The sequence below is a fragment of the Chelonoidis abingdonii genome, chromosome 10 (genome assembly GCF_003597395.2).
Source record: "Chelonoidis abingdonii isolate Lonesome George chromosome 10, CheloAbing_2.0, whole genome shotgun sequence".
In the NCBI taxonomy this organism is placed as follows: Eukaryota; Metazoa; Chordata; order Testudines; family Testudinidae; genus Chelonoidis; species Chelonoidis abingdonii.
The window spans coordinates 70513609-70529465 of NC_133778.1; the positions used below are offsets into that span (position 1 = coordinate 70513609).

General features: G+C 40.1%; 1 protein-coding gene across 6 annotated transcripts in view; it reads right to left on the reverse strand.

Annotated features, from left to right (window-relative positions):
• SEC22A (SEC22 homolog A, vesicle trafficking protein) overlaps window positions 1-15857 on the reverse strand; it is a 38135-nt gene that overhangs the window by 11139 nt on the left and 11139 nt on the right. For all 6 annotated transcript variants that reach the window (XM_032797052.2, XM_075070299.1, XM_032797050.2 and 3 more), the window contains 3 exons: window positions 15262-15456; window positions 4938-5056; window positions 1176-1241 (listed from right to left, as the gene is read on the reverse strand). In XM_032797052.2, coding sequence (XP_032652943.1) covers window positions 1176-1241; window positions 4938-5056; window positions 15262-15456 — 380 coding nt within the window. The remainder of the gene's footprint in view (window positions 1-1175; window positions 1242-4937; window positions 5057-15261; window positions 15457-15857) is intronic.

Consider the following 15857-nt stretch of genomic DNA (forward strand, 5'->3'; position numbering starts at 1 on the left):
CCCCCCCCATTTACATTAATTCTTATGGGGAAATTGGATTCGCTTAACATTGGTTCACTTAAAGTAGCATTTTTCAGGAATATAACTACAATTTTAAACAAGAGTTACTGTATGAAGGTTAATTGTGTCCTGTAAAAGAAAGGACAGAAACTACAGTCGAACTAGACAAGTGACAGGTGGAGATCACAGAGGTAAATTCTGGGCCAGTTAGACTGCTGCTGAAAGACACCTATGGAAGGGATTGTAGTTTACAGCAATTACGTACAAGTAAGCAATGTGATATAGCAGCAAAAGAGGGAGTGAGATTTCTGACTGAACGCACATTATGTTATGAAGCAGTGAGGTGATAATCCCAAAAATGACCACACTTGAAATAGTGCATTTAGTTTTGGGCTCATCAATACCAGACAGATAAGCAACAATTACCGAGAATTCAGTGAACAGCCATAATGCTTATGAAGGGACTGTGACAATTGACTTATATGGAAAGACAGAGAGTTAATTATGTATAGTTTAGCTAAGCAACTAAGAGAGAAGAGGGATTTGCTAAAAATTTAACAATATATTAAGAGCACAAATATCAAAGAAGGAGGATTACTACGTAGTGGGATAGAAACTAACAAGGAACAGTGTATAACGAGGAACAGTGAGATAACACCGAGGAGAGGAAAAGGAAGACTGCGTATCAGGGAAAACTTCCAAATGGTGAGATGTATTAGCCTGTGTAATAGTCATTTTGGAGAAGTGAAGGATTCCCTGTCCCTTGTGACATTTACAAGCTAACCTGGGAATAACACTGTAGGAACAAAACCTGTATTTGCCCAGGAAGATGGAAAAAAAGGAACCTAAAATGTCAGTTTCATCTTTAACTTTTATGATTCTATGATGCTGAATCATACAGCAATCCTAATATCAGCACCGGAAGGAGCCAAACACATCCCTATCTCTTGATAAATAACTGGGAAAAGACAATCCCAGAAAACAATAGCCCAGAATCAAGGACACAGGCATCAGCCTATGCTGTGATCTCTTATCACCACCAAAATAAGAGCAGAGGTTACTGTTAAAGTCAATCCATTCAAATATACACAATATTTAACAAAACTTGATAATATTTGTACACGACTAAATAATGCTTCTGAAGACTATTGCAATATGCAGCAGGAAGAATTTACCTGATACAAGCAGGCTGCTGTTCCAAGGAAAAACGCAATGACATAACTAAAATCTTCACCCTCGTTCTGTGAAAAGAACAACGTATTTCAACAAAAGTAAATACACAAGATATGCATGGTGTACACAAATAACTTCTAGCTCTAATTAAAAATAATCCAAATTTAGAATTACCTCCTGTACCAAAACTATAGTGGAGAAATTAGAAGGCATCACTTATTTCTCTCTCCACGGAACTAAGTTAGGAGGGTCCAAAATATCCTAATTATCCTTGCTTACTATTTCTATTCAGCACAGCACACACCTAATGTTAAGATTCTCAAAAAACACTAAGGGAGGCTCATCTGCAGCTTTGGGCACCTAGTTTCCCTAGGTTAATTTGAAAATCCTAGTCTAAATGATGGGAAGTAGAAGAAGTAACAATTTGTATAACTGTCTTAATATAACATCACAAAATGGAAACTGTGTAAACTGAAAAATACAAACTGTCCACTAGGGTGTGCTAAAATTCTATGTAGAAAACAATGCAGGCAAACATACATTAATAGAAGAGAGAACAAACAAAAGCATGACTATTTACTAGACAAAGATCATTCATAAACAGTTATATGGATAACAAATTGAATTTCTTTTAAGCAGAACAATAAAAAAAATTAACTTAAAATTACAGATCTTCTCACTTTAAGTTGCTTTTCGTTAAACAGACTTATTTCTTCTAATATATTCAAATAGGTTTTAATATTTTCCATAAAGCTGAGCAGAATAAATTTACACTGTCAGTGATTATTCTAGACTGCATTTTCATGTTTTTCAAACAAACATCTGCCACAATCAGAAACTTTCCCATATGAACAAGGGCACTCATGCAATCTGTTTTTCATCAAGGAGAATTCCATTTCTAAAGGAAGCTGGTCCATTTGGAACTACAGCCCCCCTCTCTTGAAAACACATTTAGCCTGAAGTTCTCTCATCTGTAGCTTTGGTTATTAAAAAAAATAAATCTGTATTTCCGCACACAAAATTTATGTCCAGGAACAGAACTTCAACAGATTATAAAAACTTTCACCTCACAGTCACAACAGAATCCAGTACAATGTAACTACACGTTACAAAGTAGTTTTGTAACCTCTAAATGAATTATTGATTAAAAAGGAAAGTATTCTAAATTCAGAAGGAACCTTTGAAATGGGAGGGTTTTTTCCCCCTGGAGTTAAACTTCCATTTAACATTGTGTTCAGATGACTTCTGCCTTGACCTTTATAGATTTATTCCATGTTAATTTTAAGTTCCTCTTCATTTCACTTATTTTGGGTGGCTCCAAACTGCCAGGAATTAAATACTAAACACTATATTCCATCTGTAAATCACTATCCACCATCGAAAGAAACTGAATTGGCCATCATTATTGGTTATATAGGTTAATTCTACACTGAAATATCCTTCTGCAGCTCTGTTCCCTTAGAAACAGAATAAGTAACATAGATATTATACAATTTAAAAGGTGAAATTCTGTCCGCTATTTGTGCAACTCTGTACTGTAATTTATATTTATAAACCTAATGGCATGGCAATAAAGCATTCAGGAAATATTATTTATATGTACATAATATATAAGAAATATGATTTGTGAAGGAACAGGGCATTAATTCTCTAGAAATGCCACATAATGCATTAAAAAAAATCCATATACCTTGGCTTTATTCTCATTTTCAGTTTGTAATAGCAACAATGACCTTGGCACAGGGCATTTTCATCAACTCCTCCCAGCCATTCATTAATCTTCAGGAAATACCCTGGGCCTCAACTCTTAATGTTTAAATTAATACACAAGTATGTATACAGAACACAATTAGAATGCACACACCATCTTTCATATTTTAGGTAACCAGTGTCCTTAAAAAGTGATTAAGCAAACACTGATAATGCTGTGATTATGAAGGAATAGTGAACAAAGTCTTATACACCTGAATTTACTTTACTGAGAGAATATTAACATAAATAGTAAGATTCCCCCTACGCCTTTTGAAAGCCACCACAGGATCTTCATCTTCCACTAGGACAACCACCACAAGAGGATCTCAGTTTAAGGTTTTAACTGGGGCAGATACTCAGCAGCTGTCTATTGTCATAGCTTCACTGACTTCAATGGAGTTATGACAATTTACACCATCAGAAGATGTGCCCTTCTAACAGCACAGTATCCTCCGTTCAGTACATATCATCAATGGCAATGTAACTTACAGAAGTAATGGTGTACAAAGAAAAACCTCTTATTCATTGCAAGGTCATGAATCACAATATCAAATGCAAATATATTTCTAAAGGGACGGAACTTCCCATAACCAAGTACATAATTTTTCATTTTATTCTCAAAGGAACAAAGGTCCTGGTTACAAAAATCCTTCAAAGACCCATGGTTCTGTGGTTCCTTACTGACAACGGGCTAGACTATCCAAATTTTGAAGGCATATCATTTTGCTCGAGCTTTATGGATAACAGACACCTATGAAAAAGTGGCTTTTCAAATTTTATCATTATGGCATGGATTTGGAAAACAGCAGTCTATACCCTGTACTGGTGGGATCTGCAAAAGTATCTAAGGAAGTAAGCTGCCCATCTTCCACTGATTTACAAACTCCATTAGGCACCTTTGAACATCTCTTCCTGTACACACTCAATAATGGATATAGAATATTACTCCTGGGGGAATTCTGTGCCAAAAAATAAATTCTGCATATTTTATTTGTCAAAACAACACAATATGATCACTCAGGTTTCAATTATTTTGGTAATTTATTTGAAAATACCTATCAGCAAGTATGTCTAACAATACAGACAAAAAAAAAGATTCAGGAAATGTTTTTGGACAAACAGATTCCTTAGTAGATATATTAATACAGAAAGTTGAGTAATTCATTTAAACTACAATATAGAAATGTATTTTCCGCACCTCTCAAAAGCAGTGCAAAGGCTTGGGGGAGTCAAGGGTAATGGAGGAGCTAAGGTAGAGGGAAGGAGCCTGGGAGTGAGTCTGGAGGGTTGTTAGGTGTGGGTGGGAAAAGTATGGAGCAGGTTTTTTTTGTTTGTTTTTTGTGTGTGTGGGGGGGGAATTGTTAGGGAGTTGAGGAGCTTCGCCCATGTGGACCCTGGCTGACATCAAGCCTCTCCCATTCAGTCAGGCACATCTGCCCCTGTCTCCATGTGGCCCTGGAAACCCTGCCCCAATCCCCATGTGGCCCTGGAGCCCCCCTCCCATTCAGCCCTTGGCTCAGTGCTGTCACCTCACTAGCTCCTCAGCCCATACCCCCGTCTGTCCCCCCACTAGCCCTTCTGACCCCAATCTCTGACCCCCACAGCAGCCCCATGTGTCCCACTCTGCCACCTAACCTGGCTCCACGGGCAGGCTGCTGTAATGAAGGCGGCTGGCTGCTAGCTGTTACTACTTGTCAGCCGGCTGTTCTGATGCCACAGTGGCCTCTGGTGGGCAAAATGCAGAACTGCAGCACTTCTTGGGCAGAATATATTTTCTGCAGGAAATAAAAAAATTCTGCACCAAACATGAATTCTGTGCGTGTAATTCCCTCAGGAGTAATAATATACATTTTGGGTCTGAAATCAATAGAAACATTCATATGAATTAGGGTAGAAGGATTTGGTTCATACTGTAAAGTTTATATGAGCTAATTATGATTGATATTTTGCATAAACATGGCACTTTGATTTCAGTTCTTCCCCACTACAGAGTTGTAAACATGGTACAGTACCTGCAGAAGACTTTCTATGGCATGAAACCCTCTAATTAAATTCAAAGCCCCACATAACAGGCTCAGTATAAATGAAACAATCCCTGGCAGAGTAACGGCTTCCAGTCGTTGATGAGGAGCTGCAAGGCACAGGAAAAAAATAGTATGAAATAAATCAAAGCATTTTCCTTAAAGTTTAGAAAAATATAAATCTTATTTTTCAGTGACTTCTTCCTGCTCAAAAACACATAATTAAAGATGGTAAACTTTAATGCGTATATGTAAAATTCTATAAAGAGTGAAAGATTTGATAAAATATACTTTAAGGAACATCAATTCTGTCCTTTAGTTGAAATAATGTCTTTGTTAAAAAAGAAATTTAACTTGAGATATCCAGTTTATTCAGCACGGTGCTGTAGACTGTTCAAACATGCCAGTAAATCAATACCCAATAATGTACTTGCTGGTAAAATTTGTCCAAAATTAGCAACCAGCTACCTGAGAGCTCCTTTCACAACTTCCACTCTTCTTTAACACTAATGCATTAGTAAGGGCTATCAGGACTGATTTAACTTGTTTGCTGAACGAAATGCTGTGAGGCAAAGCTTATTACTTACCACTACAGCAAAGCACACCGGCTGTAAATGCTACCAGAGATACAAATAAAGAAACTAGCTGTAGTTCCAGATTTTATTTGTACTACAATAGGATGCATACTTTCCAGCTGTGATTCAGAAGTCTCTGATTATATTAAAAACAAAATACAGAAAGGGATTTGAAAATATACATTTCTCTGCACGCATTTATTTGTGCTTATCAGGGGACACAGTTACCCAAATGGCTGCAAATACACAGTAGATGTGTATCAATCATTATTGTGCTTTTCCCTAACAAATAAAAGAAGCCAAATATGGCAGGGGGAGAGGGAATCCAACACAAAATCCATAACAGTCTATGCAACATGGGGTAGGGCACAAGAGGTTCACATACTTAAATCATTTTGTTTAAATCAGTGAAGTGTAAAGGTGCAAACAATGAAGTTAACGAACTGTAACATTAAGATAGAAGGGGTGTCAATCCTGGTTGTTTGCACTTAACAGCTGCAGACAAAGGCTCTCCAAACAGTTCAGAAAGTTACAGAAACCACACAAAAAAATGACAAAAAGCTATTTCGCCTGATAAGCACATAAGACTATTCGAGTGTCATTGTGCCCTAACTTTATTATGCTCAACATATCTGTTTTGTTATAACTAATTTGTACTAGACTTAACATATGTTTTTGTTTTAAACAAAAAAAATACTTTGATGCTCAACTTTGATAACTTATTTTTATTCTAACCACGAGACACATTAGATGTGGCAACTACTAAAGTTAATGTTGGATGCCAATTTCCAGTCTAATTTCTTCAATTACTTATAACTTTTCTCAAACTTTTGGAGGTTTTTTTGGCTGAAATTTTAGTCTCAGCCAAATTGCATTTATTTAAACTGTTGGGTAAAATTAGTTCAGCTCTTGTTGAGTTTTATGAGTAGAGCGTGGAAAGCCACACCCACATATTCTAATCAGGAATGCTGAGGTTCCTTATAGACTAACAGACGTTTTGGAGCGTGAGCTTTCGTGGGTGAATACCCACTTCGTCAGATGCAGGTAGTGGAAATTTCCAGGGGTAGGTATATATATGCTAGCAAGCAAGCTAGAGATAACGAGGTTAGTTCACAGGGAGGAGGGGCCCTGTTCTAGCAAGTAGAGGTGTGAAAACCAAGGGAGGAGAAACTGGTTCTGTAATTGGCAAGCCATTCACAGTCTTTGTTTAGTCCAGAGCTGATGGTGTCAAATTTGCAGATGAACTGAAGCTCAGCAGTTTCTCTTGAAGTCTGGTCCTGAAGTTTTTTTGCTGCAGGATGGCACCCTTAAGGTCTGCTATAGTGTGGCCAGGGAGGTTGAAAGTGCTCTCCTACAGTTTTTGTATATTGCCATTCCTGATATCTGATTTGTGTCCATTTATCCTTTTCCGTAGTGACTGTCCAGTTTGGCCGATGTACATAGCAGAGGGGCATTGCTGGCATATGATGGCGTATATTTACTTGGTGGACGTGCAGGTGAATGAACCAGTGATGGGTGGCTGATCTGGTTAGGTCCTGTGATGGTGTCGCTGGTGTAGATATTGCGGCAGAGTTGGCATCGAGGTTTGTTGCATTGGATTGGTTCCTGAGCTAGAGTTACTATGGTACGGTGTGCAGTTGCTGGTGAGAATACGTTTCAGGTTGGGCAGGTTGTCTGGTGGGCAAGGATTGGCCTGCCACCCAAGACCTGTGAAAGTTTGGGATCATTGTCCAGGATGGGTTGGTAGATCCCTGATCGATGGCCGTTGGAGCCGTTTTAGCGTGGGGCGGGATAGTGATTGGCCAGTGGAGTCCCCTGTTGGTTGTCTTTCTTGGGTTTGTCTTGCCAGGATAGGAGGCTTCTGGGTACAAACGTCTGGCTCTGACCGTTGAATCTGTTTTCCTAATTTTCTCGTGGCGGGGTATGTAGTTTTGAGAATGCTTGGTGGAGAAGCCTTTTTTAGGTGTTGGTCAAACTGTACCCTGAGGGGTTAGAGCAGTATGCGGTCAAGACACCAATCCATGCAAACAAACCTCGATGCCAAACTCTGCCCAACATATCTACACAGCGATCACGACCAATCACAGGACCTAACGCAGATCAAGGCCACCTTTACAGGCACTGGTTTCAATTCACCTGCCAAGTCCCACCATGTAATATACACCATCATATGCCGCAATGCCCCTCTGCTACATGTACAAATTCGCCAAACTGGACAGTCCACTGCGGAAAAGGGATAAATGAACGCAAATCAGATATCACGAATGAGCAAGATACAAAAACCTGTAAGAAGCCACTTCAACGCTCCCTGGACAGAGAAAGTCTTGTAAACTTATGAGTTTGTAACCTCCCATGGCCACACGTATAGCAGACCTTAAGGTGGCCAGCCTGCAGCATAAAAAACTTCAGGAACCAGACTTCAAAGGTATGAAACTGCTGAGACTTCAGTGCATCTGCAAATTTGACATCATCAGCTCTGGACTAAACAAAGGCCTTGGTACACTTGCAAGTTGCAGCGCTGTGAGGGGGTTACAGCGCTGTACTTTACACGGTAATCACACTTACAAAGCCCAGCCAGCGCTGCAACTCTGCTGCAGCGCTGGCTGTACCACCTGGGTCCTCCCTACAGGTGTAGCAAGATCCAAGCGCATGCTGAATGCACACGCTGGTGCATCAGGGAGAGGTATCCCAGCATACTTTCAGCCTCTCTGGTCATCGCTTTCGCACTCCACTGCCCTGGGCTCAGGTGACCCGCCCTTTAAAATGTCCCGGGAATTTTAAAAATCCCTCCCTGGTGCTCAGCCAGGCGGAGTGCAGTTCAGATCAAGCCTTACCAGTGACCATGCTCCACACCCAAGGAGCCCCAGCATGGAGCACTGCCGAGCTGCAGGGATCTCATCAGTGTTTTGAGGTGTTTGAGAGACTCCCAGGCCATTGCGCCAGGGAGACCTATTTTCCAGCCAGGAAGAAGCTAGCAGTCACAGCCGCGGGACTTGGAGTGAGGAACCAGCAGAGGAGCCTGTTTCCCGGTAAGAAGCTTTTATTATAAGGATGCAAATGTTTTGGGAGCAGGGGGGGCTATGGCTGCCTGCAAGCATGCCTAGATGTGGAATAGCCCATTGATTTCCCTGTAGCTGCTCTTTGCTTTCCCAAGTCACAGAAAACCCCCATGGCTTCCAGAGTGAAGCAACCCCCCCCCCCTTCCCAGGTGAGCCGCGTGTGCAAGATGGCTCTGAGTACCTGCTGTGGCAGATGTGGGTGGAGGGTTCAGTGTTATTCTTTCCCTGTAGCTGCTCTTTTGCTTTCCCAAGTCACAGAAACCCCATGGCTTCCAGAGTGAAGAGCCCCCCCACCCCTTCCCAGGTGAGAGCGCGTGTGCAAGATGTTCCCTCTGAGGAGTACCTGCTGTGGCAGTTCACCCCCCTGTAGCTGCTCTTTGCTTTCCCCAGTGAGAACGCGTGTCCAGAGAAACTCACGCCCCATGTCCCTCAGGTGAGCCGCAGCTGTCCTGCTTCCTCTTCCTGTAGCTATGCTTTCCACTCATGACCTATGGCTTCCCAAGTGAAATGATGCTAGCTACAAATACTCTTAAAAACAATGCTGCTCTTAGTAATGTAAAACTGTTCTCTCTCTCTGTTTTTTTAAAGTGACCTTGAATACTGCTCCATCAGCGCAGACTTCTGAAAATCGCGAAACTTAAGAAAAAAAAACCAAGGAAGAGTAAGGAAGAGATGGTGAAAGCAGTTATGAATCTGTATTCCACAGATAAAATAAAAGTTGCAAGACTGGAGGGATAAGGAAAGCATGAAAAAAGAAACAGGCTGCCAAGATAAAGGAGAAGGCTGCCCAAGAGAAAGGAATTGGCTACCAAGAGAAGCACAGATCGGCTGCTAAGCATCATGGAACGCCACACAGACCTCATGCAGTCAATGCTAGACATGCAGGCAGAGCACTACCGTGCCTTCCTCACCCCATCCCAAAACTCAACCCATTGTGCCCCACTGTTTCCTCAAAACACCCTCTCCAGCATCCTGGTTCTTACCACCACCACTGCCCCCAACACCATACGTTCACCTCACAGCCCTGATAACTACGACCCTTACCCTATGCATCAACCCCCATCACCATGCAGCATATTAATCCTCAAGTGCAGCAGGCATTGCACAGCACTCAAGGAAGGACATATTCAAACCTCTGACTTTACTGCTCATCACCCTACCCCCCTGCCTGTTTTATGTACTGTATTTTTAATAAAGGATTTCTTGTCTTTTTAAAACAGTTTTTATTATTACAGAAAGTTAAACATACTGTACCACAAGTGAAAAATAGGCACTGCAAATCATTGCAACCACTGCACTTAACTGCTGTGGAAGGCACCCAACATTACTGTTGGCTTTCAGCCTCAAAGTGCTCCTTTAAGGCATCCCTAATCCTGAAGCAGTGTGCTGGGCCTCTCTAGTAGCCCTGCTCTCTGGCTGTGCAAATTCAGCCTCCAGGCGTTGAACCTCGGAGGTCCATTCGTCACTGAAGGTTTCACCCTTCCTTCACAAATATTATGGAGGATACAGCACGCGGTTATAATCGCTGGGATGCTGCTTTCCCCACGTCTAGCTTCCCGTAGAGACTTCTCCATCTCCCCTTTAAACGGCCAAAAGCACACTCCACAGTCATTCTGCACCGGCTCAGCCTGTAGTTGAACCGGTCCTTGCTCCTGTCAAGCTTCCCTGTATACGGTTTCATGAGCCAAGGCATTAACGGGTAAGCAGGGTCTCCAAGGATCACAATGGGCATTTCGACGTTCCCCCACTGTGATCTTCCTGTCTGGGAAAAAAGTCCCTGCCTGCAGCTTCCTGAACATGCCACTGTTCCGAAAGATGCGTGCATCATGCACCTTTCCAGGCCATCCTGTGTAAATGTCAGTGAAACGCCCACGGTGATCCACAAAGCGCCTGGAGAACCATAGAGAATACCCCTTCCGATTAATGTACTCGGATGCCAGGTGGGGTGGTGCCAGAATAGGAATATGCGTCCCATCTATTGCCCCTCCACAGTTAGGGAAACCCATTTGTGCAAAGCCATCCACAATGTCCTGCACATTCCCCAGAGTCACGGTTCTTCTTAGCAGGATGCGATTAATGGCCCTGCAAACTTGCATCACCACTATTCCAACGGTCGACTTTCCCACTCCAAACTGGTTTGCGACCGATCGGTAGCTGTCTGGAGTTGCCAGCTTCCAGACTGCAATAGCCACCCGCTTCTCCAGTGACAGGGCAGCTCTCAGTCTCGTGTCCTTGCGCTGCAGGGTTGGGGCGAGCTCAGCACACAGTCCCATGAAAGTGGCTTTTCTCATCCTAAAGTTCTGCAGCCACTGCTCGTCATCCCAGACTTGCATGACGATGTGATCCCACCACTCAGTGCTTGTTTCCCGAGCCCAAAGGCGGCGTTCCACGGTGCTGAGCACGTCCGTTACTGCCACAAGCAATTTAGTGTCAGGCGCGTCAGCCGAATCTATTTCATCATCTGAGCTCTCCTCACTGTCACTTTGGAGCATAAGGAATAGCTCAACTGCCAGACGTGATGTGCGGCAACATTCATCAGCAAAGTCCTCAGCAGCTCGGGCTCCATTTCTTACTGAAATCACGCGGCAGACTCACAATGGCACCAACACGGCTGAAAAGGGAAGCGATGCACCACGGGTCGTTGGAACAGGAAGCGAATGAACCCGCACCCTTCCGTCCCCTTCCCACAACCCACAGCGCAAAATGGGACGAGGTGCTCTGTGGGATAGCTGCCCACAATGCACCACTCACACAGCGCTGCAAATGCTGCAAATGTGGACACACTGCAGCGCTGGTCGCTGTCAGTGTGGACACACTGCAGCGCTGGCCCTACAGAAATTTCCACTACCTGCGTCTGACGAAGTGGGTATTCACCCACAAAAGCTCACGCTCCAAAATGTCTGTTAGTCTATAAGGTGCCACAGGATTCTCTGCTGCTTTTACAGATCCAGACTAACACGGCTACCCCTCTGATACTAATCAGGAATGTTACATTTTGATAACACAAAAATGAGGGATGTCTTATTCTGAAAAAGTCAACAGTTTTGTCAGTGAAAATCAGCAATTTTGTGCACAAGTGTTAGAACATTTCAATATTTTTTCTTTAAAAATTTTCAGGCACTCTAAGGACAATCTACACCATTGCTAACGCTATTAAGCTCAAGGGATTACACATTCTGTTGTCAAAAGAGCTAAGCACCAGAGAGCAAATAAATGCACAATGGAATTTAGAATGTCAGTTAAAGATGGCAGAGAAAAAGACAAGCTGTGCAAGAGCCACTAGGTTCATCAGCCTGTTCAGTTTACAAACTCTTAAGAGGAGACAGCAGATAAATCACTAAATTAGTGAGTTTTTGGTATAGGCCTGGAATCAAAAAACGCACAAATTCTGATGTCAGAACTTGTACATTCCCTGTAAGGAATTACTTTAAATTTATTCACATTTGTCCTGCCCTCCCTCCTCAGCTGCCATTTAAAAAATGTAATGTAATATTGTGATTGAAATATCGAGCACTCAACTTTTTAGTGACTTAAGATAGCTCCAAGAAGTGTAACACGGCCTTCTGCTAGATGTGTAGTATGTTTTATTGCTGTTTACCTTATTATGTGTAAACCTCAATGTACTATTTTTATTCATTTATACAGTGAGTACCTCTTAGTTTCACTGATCTGAGAGACTGCACCAGTTCTACCGCAATTCCTTATTTTAAAAGTAGGAAAGTTAATGGCACCTTAACTTTTTTTTCTAATGTCAGTTTCTAAGCTTTAAAAATATTTAAAACCTGACAAATGTATACAACAAATTAACAGCATGTTATCACTACATTTCTAAAGCATGATGAAACCTGAGAGTATTTTGCTTTAAAGATAATCTCAGGAGTTTGCATGATGCATACCCTCTACATTAAAAAAGATAGCTTTAGTTTATTCATTATACAGAACAGTCTCTAAAGAAATGATTCCAATTTTCAACCAATTGAACAACATTTTAATAAGCCTAGACTCTAAATATTGTTCAACATCAGCAATATGCCCAATAGCTGTATCTATCCTAGTAATGTCAAATGCTTTACCATTATAGCTACAGTTAATGGGTCAAATTTTGTTCTGAAGTTACACTCGTAACAAAACAGAATTTGGCCTGTGTCTATTTAGCACCACTTACTAGCTGAAGTGGTTTAAGACATGTAACTCGCTCACCACAAAACTGATACCTGAATGAGAAAGCAAAAAAATTGTGGGACTTTGAGCAAGGAAGGTCACATTTGGAAAAGTTATCCATGGAACAGAAGAGAAACGGGGAAGTCTGACCTGCTGCATAGGTATCAGACAGACAGCGAAGATTTTTTAGGAAAGTCCTTACTCTGGGAGATGGTCGCAAGCTTATATTTGAGCAAGCAGCTGACCTGTGCAATTCTGGAACTGCTCTAAAATAAAGGACTTGTATTAAAGGAATAATTACACTTCAAACACTATAGTATTCAATGGTCCTTTCTATCAGGAGCAAAAGGCAGCTAAAACTTAAATATTGGGAGAAAAAACAGGGTATGATCTTCCCTGGATGTATAGGCCTTGAGAGGGAGAGTCTGCAACCAGGTAGATTCCAGAAAGGAAGAAGAGAAGAGACAAATATGTACAATAGAGAGGAAGGATAAACCAATTAAATGAAAATATGACAGGAAAATTGAGAAATGTCAAGAATACTTCTAAAACAATCAGGTCAAGCAAAAACCAGCAAGAGAACTCTGACTTCTGATTTAAAGTTTTTTTAAAACAATCTTTAACTTGTGATAACATGACAAAAGAAAAAAGAAAGGAAGAATGGCAAAGAGAAGGAAAGGTGCCTTACTGCAACTGAATTTAAGCTATTATGTTCTCAGAGGATCTTTTATTCTAACAGTATCATAAATAAGCGTCTAATGCTTCCTGAAAACACTTTTTAAAAATAATCCTGCCTCTGCCATAGACGTATTTTTCCTTTTAACCATTAACTCCATCCAGAGAATTTTTATTGAGTTTATTTGCTCCCCTTGTGACACCATAACCTTTTCCACAGACACAGGATTACATCAGGCTGTTAAATAAGTAACAGGAGATTAACTCTGAAGAAAGGTGCAAGTGTCAGAAGTGATAAAAGAAGTCCACAGAATTATAATAAAAATGTATAGTACATATATACAAGCAGAAGTGGTACTGAAAATGTTTTCCACATTTCTCCATCAGTCACCAATAATATTAAGAATGCTCTGGATGATTTAGCATAGGGATATGGCATACCTTGAGAGGTACCATTGTCCTAAATAATTTGAACACGATTACACATTCTCCTTTGTTGTTGCAGTAGTTAGATTTTTTTTTTTGTCAGTATCAACATTATAACTAGAAAATTATTTGCACTTTGATAGCTCCTAAAAGTCTCAATTAGGATCAGAACCCCACAGTGGTGGGCACTGAACGAACACCTTAGCAATGTACCTTTTTCAACTAAAACAGCATTTTAACATCTGTAGAGAGAAAATCTACAGTAGAAATAGAAGAAACTGAAGTGTTTAAGGTAATCGCTGAAAAAGAATTACTAGCATAATAGTTAAATTGACTGTTAATATTTGTAAAAGTGTATGCATTTTAGCTGATCACTTATTTTACAGTACTTTAATAAGAGTTCACATTTGAGTCATTAATTCAGGCCCTAATCCTGCAAGATGAACTGTATGGTACAGAAGTCTGCCCATGTGGATGAGCATAAGGACCAAAGATTTTTTTTAAATGAAAAATGTTTAACATTACAATAAGTGCTGAAAACTTAATTTAATTTTTTCACTTCACTGAACTTGAAGACTGAAACTAGACTATTCTGTTTCACTTTCTCTAGTCAGTTTCATTTGTAGAATCCATGCATTAGTATATTGTTTTCATTCTTCTATTCTGCTGGGAAATACCCAAATTTGGAGCTTAACTGCTTGAAAGTGTTTTTAATATCACCAGATAAAGTCTAGAATCATATGTCAGTATGTAGTACTCTACTATCCAAACTCACCAATGCATTAGTTATCATATGGGCTTTAAATGTTACCCTATAACACTTATTCTTTTCATGATATAAATGAAAAAAAATCAAGACTTAAAATAGAACTGTCATGACAAAAATAAATGAAAATGTGCTATTACTGATGTGATGTACTAGGTACAAACATTTTTTTTTTTTTTTTTTTTTAAAAGAGTACTGAATTTAAACAGGATAATTACTTTCAATTTGAATGTCAAGGACCTGCCCTATGTGATGCTCTTCCCATTCAGTCCAGTAGCCATGACATGCCCACAGCAATACAATGCTTTCATGCCTTCAGATCCCATTATAAAGAAATCACTAACTGATCTATGAGTCTTATAAAAAAAAGAATGTATATTTAAATGTCTACCTTCACTTGTATATTTTCATTTAGAAACCAGTCTATCAGTAATTGCCCTCTATGGAAGCTGCAGGGGAAGAGTAATTAACTGAAGCCACTGCTGCAAAACAAGGACACACATCCTATGTCATGGCAATTGTTCTTTATACAGACTAGAAACCAGGTTTGGCATTATTTTCCATATTTAATTTTGATTAAAAAAAAGCAAAGTAAACATACGGCTCTGTGTCTGGTTCACATACGATAATAGTAATTAAGGAACCAAACTCACCAGCAGATATCTTACCAGTACCCTTAAATTCTGCAGCTGATAAGTGTGCAAATCCATTTGTTGAACCAAGTTCAGACATGGAAATTTGATAAGGTGGTCTCAGCTTGATTTCTGTCTGCATGTCAGCAAGATTTATCTTTGTCGACAGAGACCGTGGGTTATTATATCTCTGCTTGGTCCTTTGAATAAAATTATCTGTGTAAAATTAAAAAAAAATATCCCTATAGACATTTGTTAATTAAATCATTCCAGACTGAGGCTTTATGGGCCATATACTTCTAAAATACAAATTTAAATTTATTATTTGAAATTCTTACATTTATCTTGGAACATTCTCATACTATTTCTGTTTTATGACTAATATATCATGGATTAATTAATTCTGCAATATAAAAAATTAAGCTCTAGAAATCTAATTACTTAACGACTGTGAATAAACTAACGACTTACACGGCATGATACTGAAAGCACTGCTAATATAATGGATGTATTTCACTAGCTTTAGCTTCTCTCTCAATTTAGCAAATATTCTTATAAAAATAAAGTAATTTTTTTTCAGCTATAAATGCACTTAATTTTAAAATGTGACTTAAACT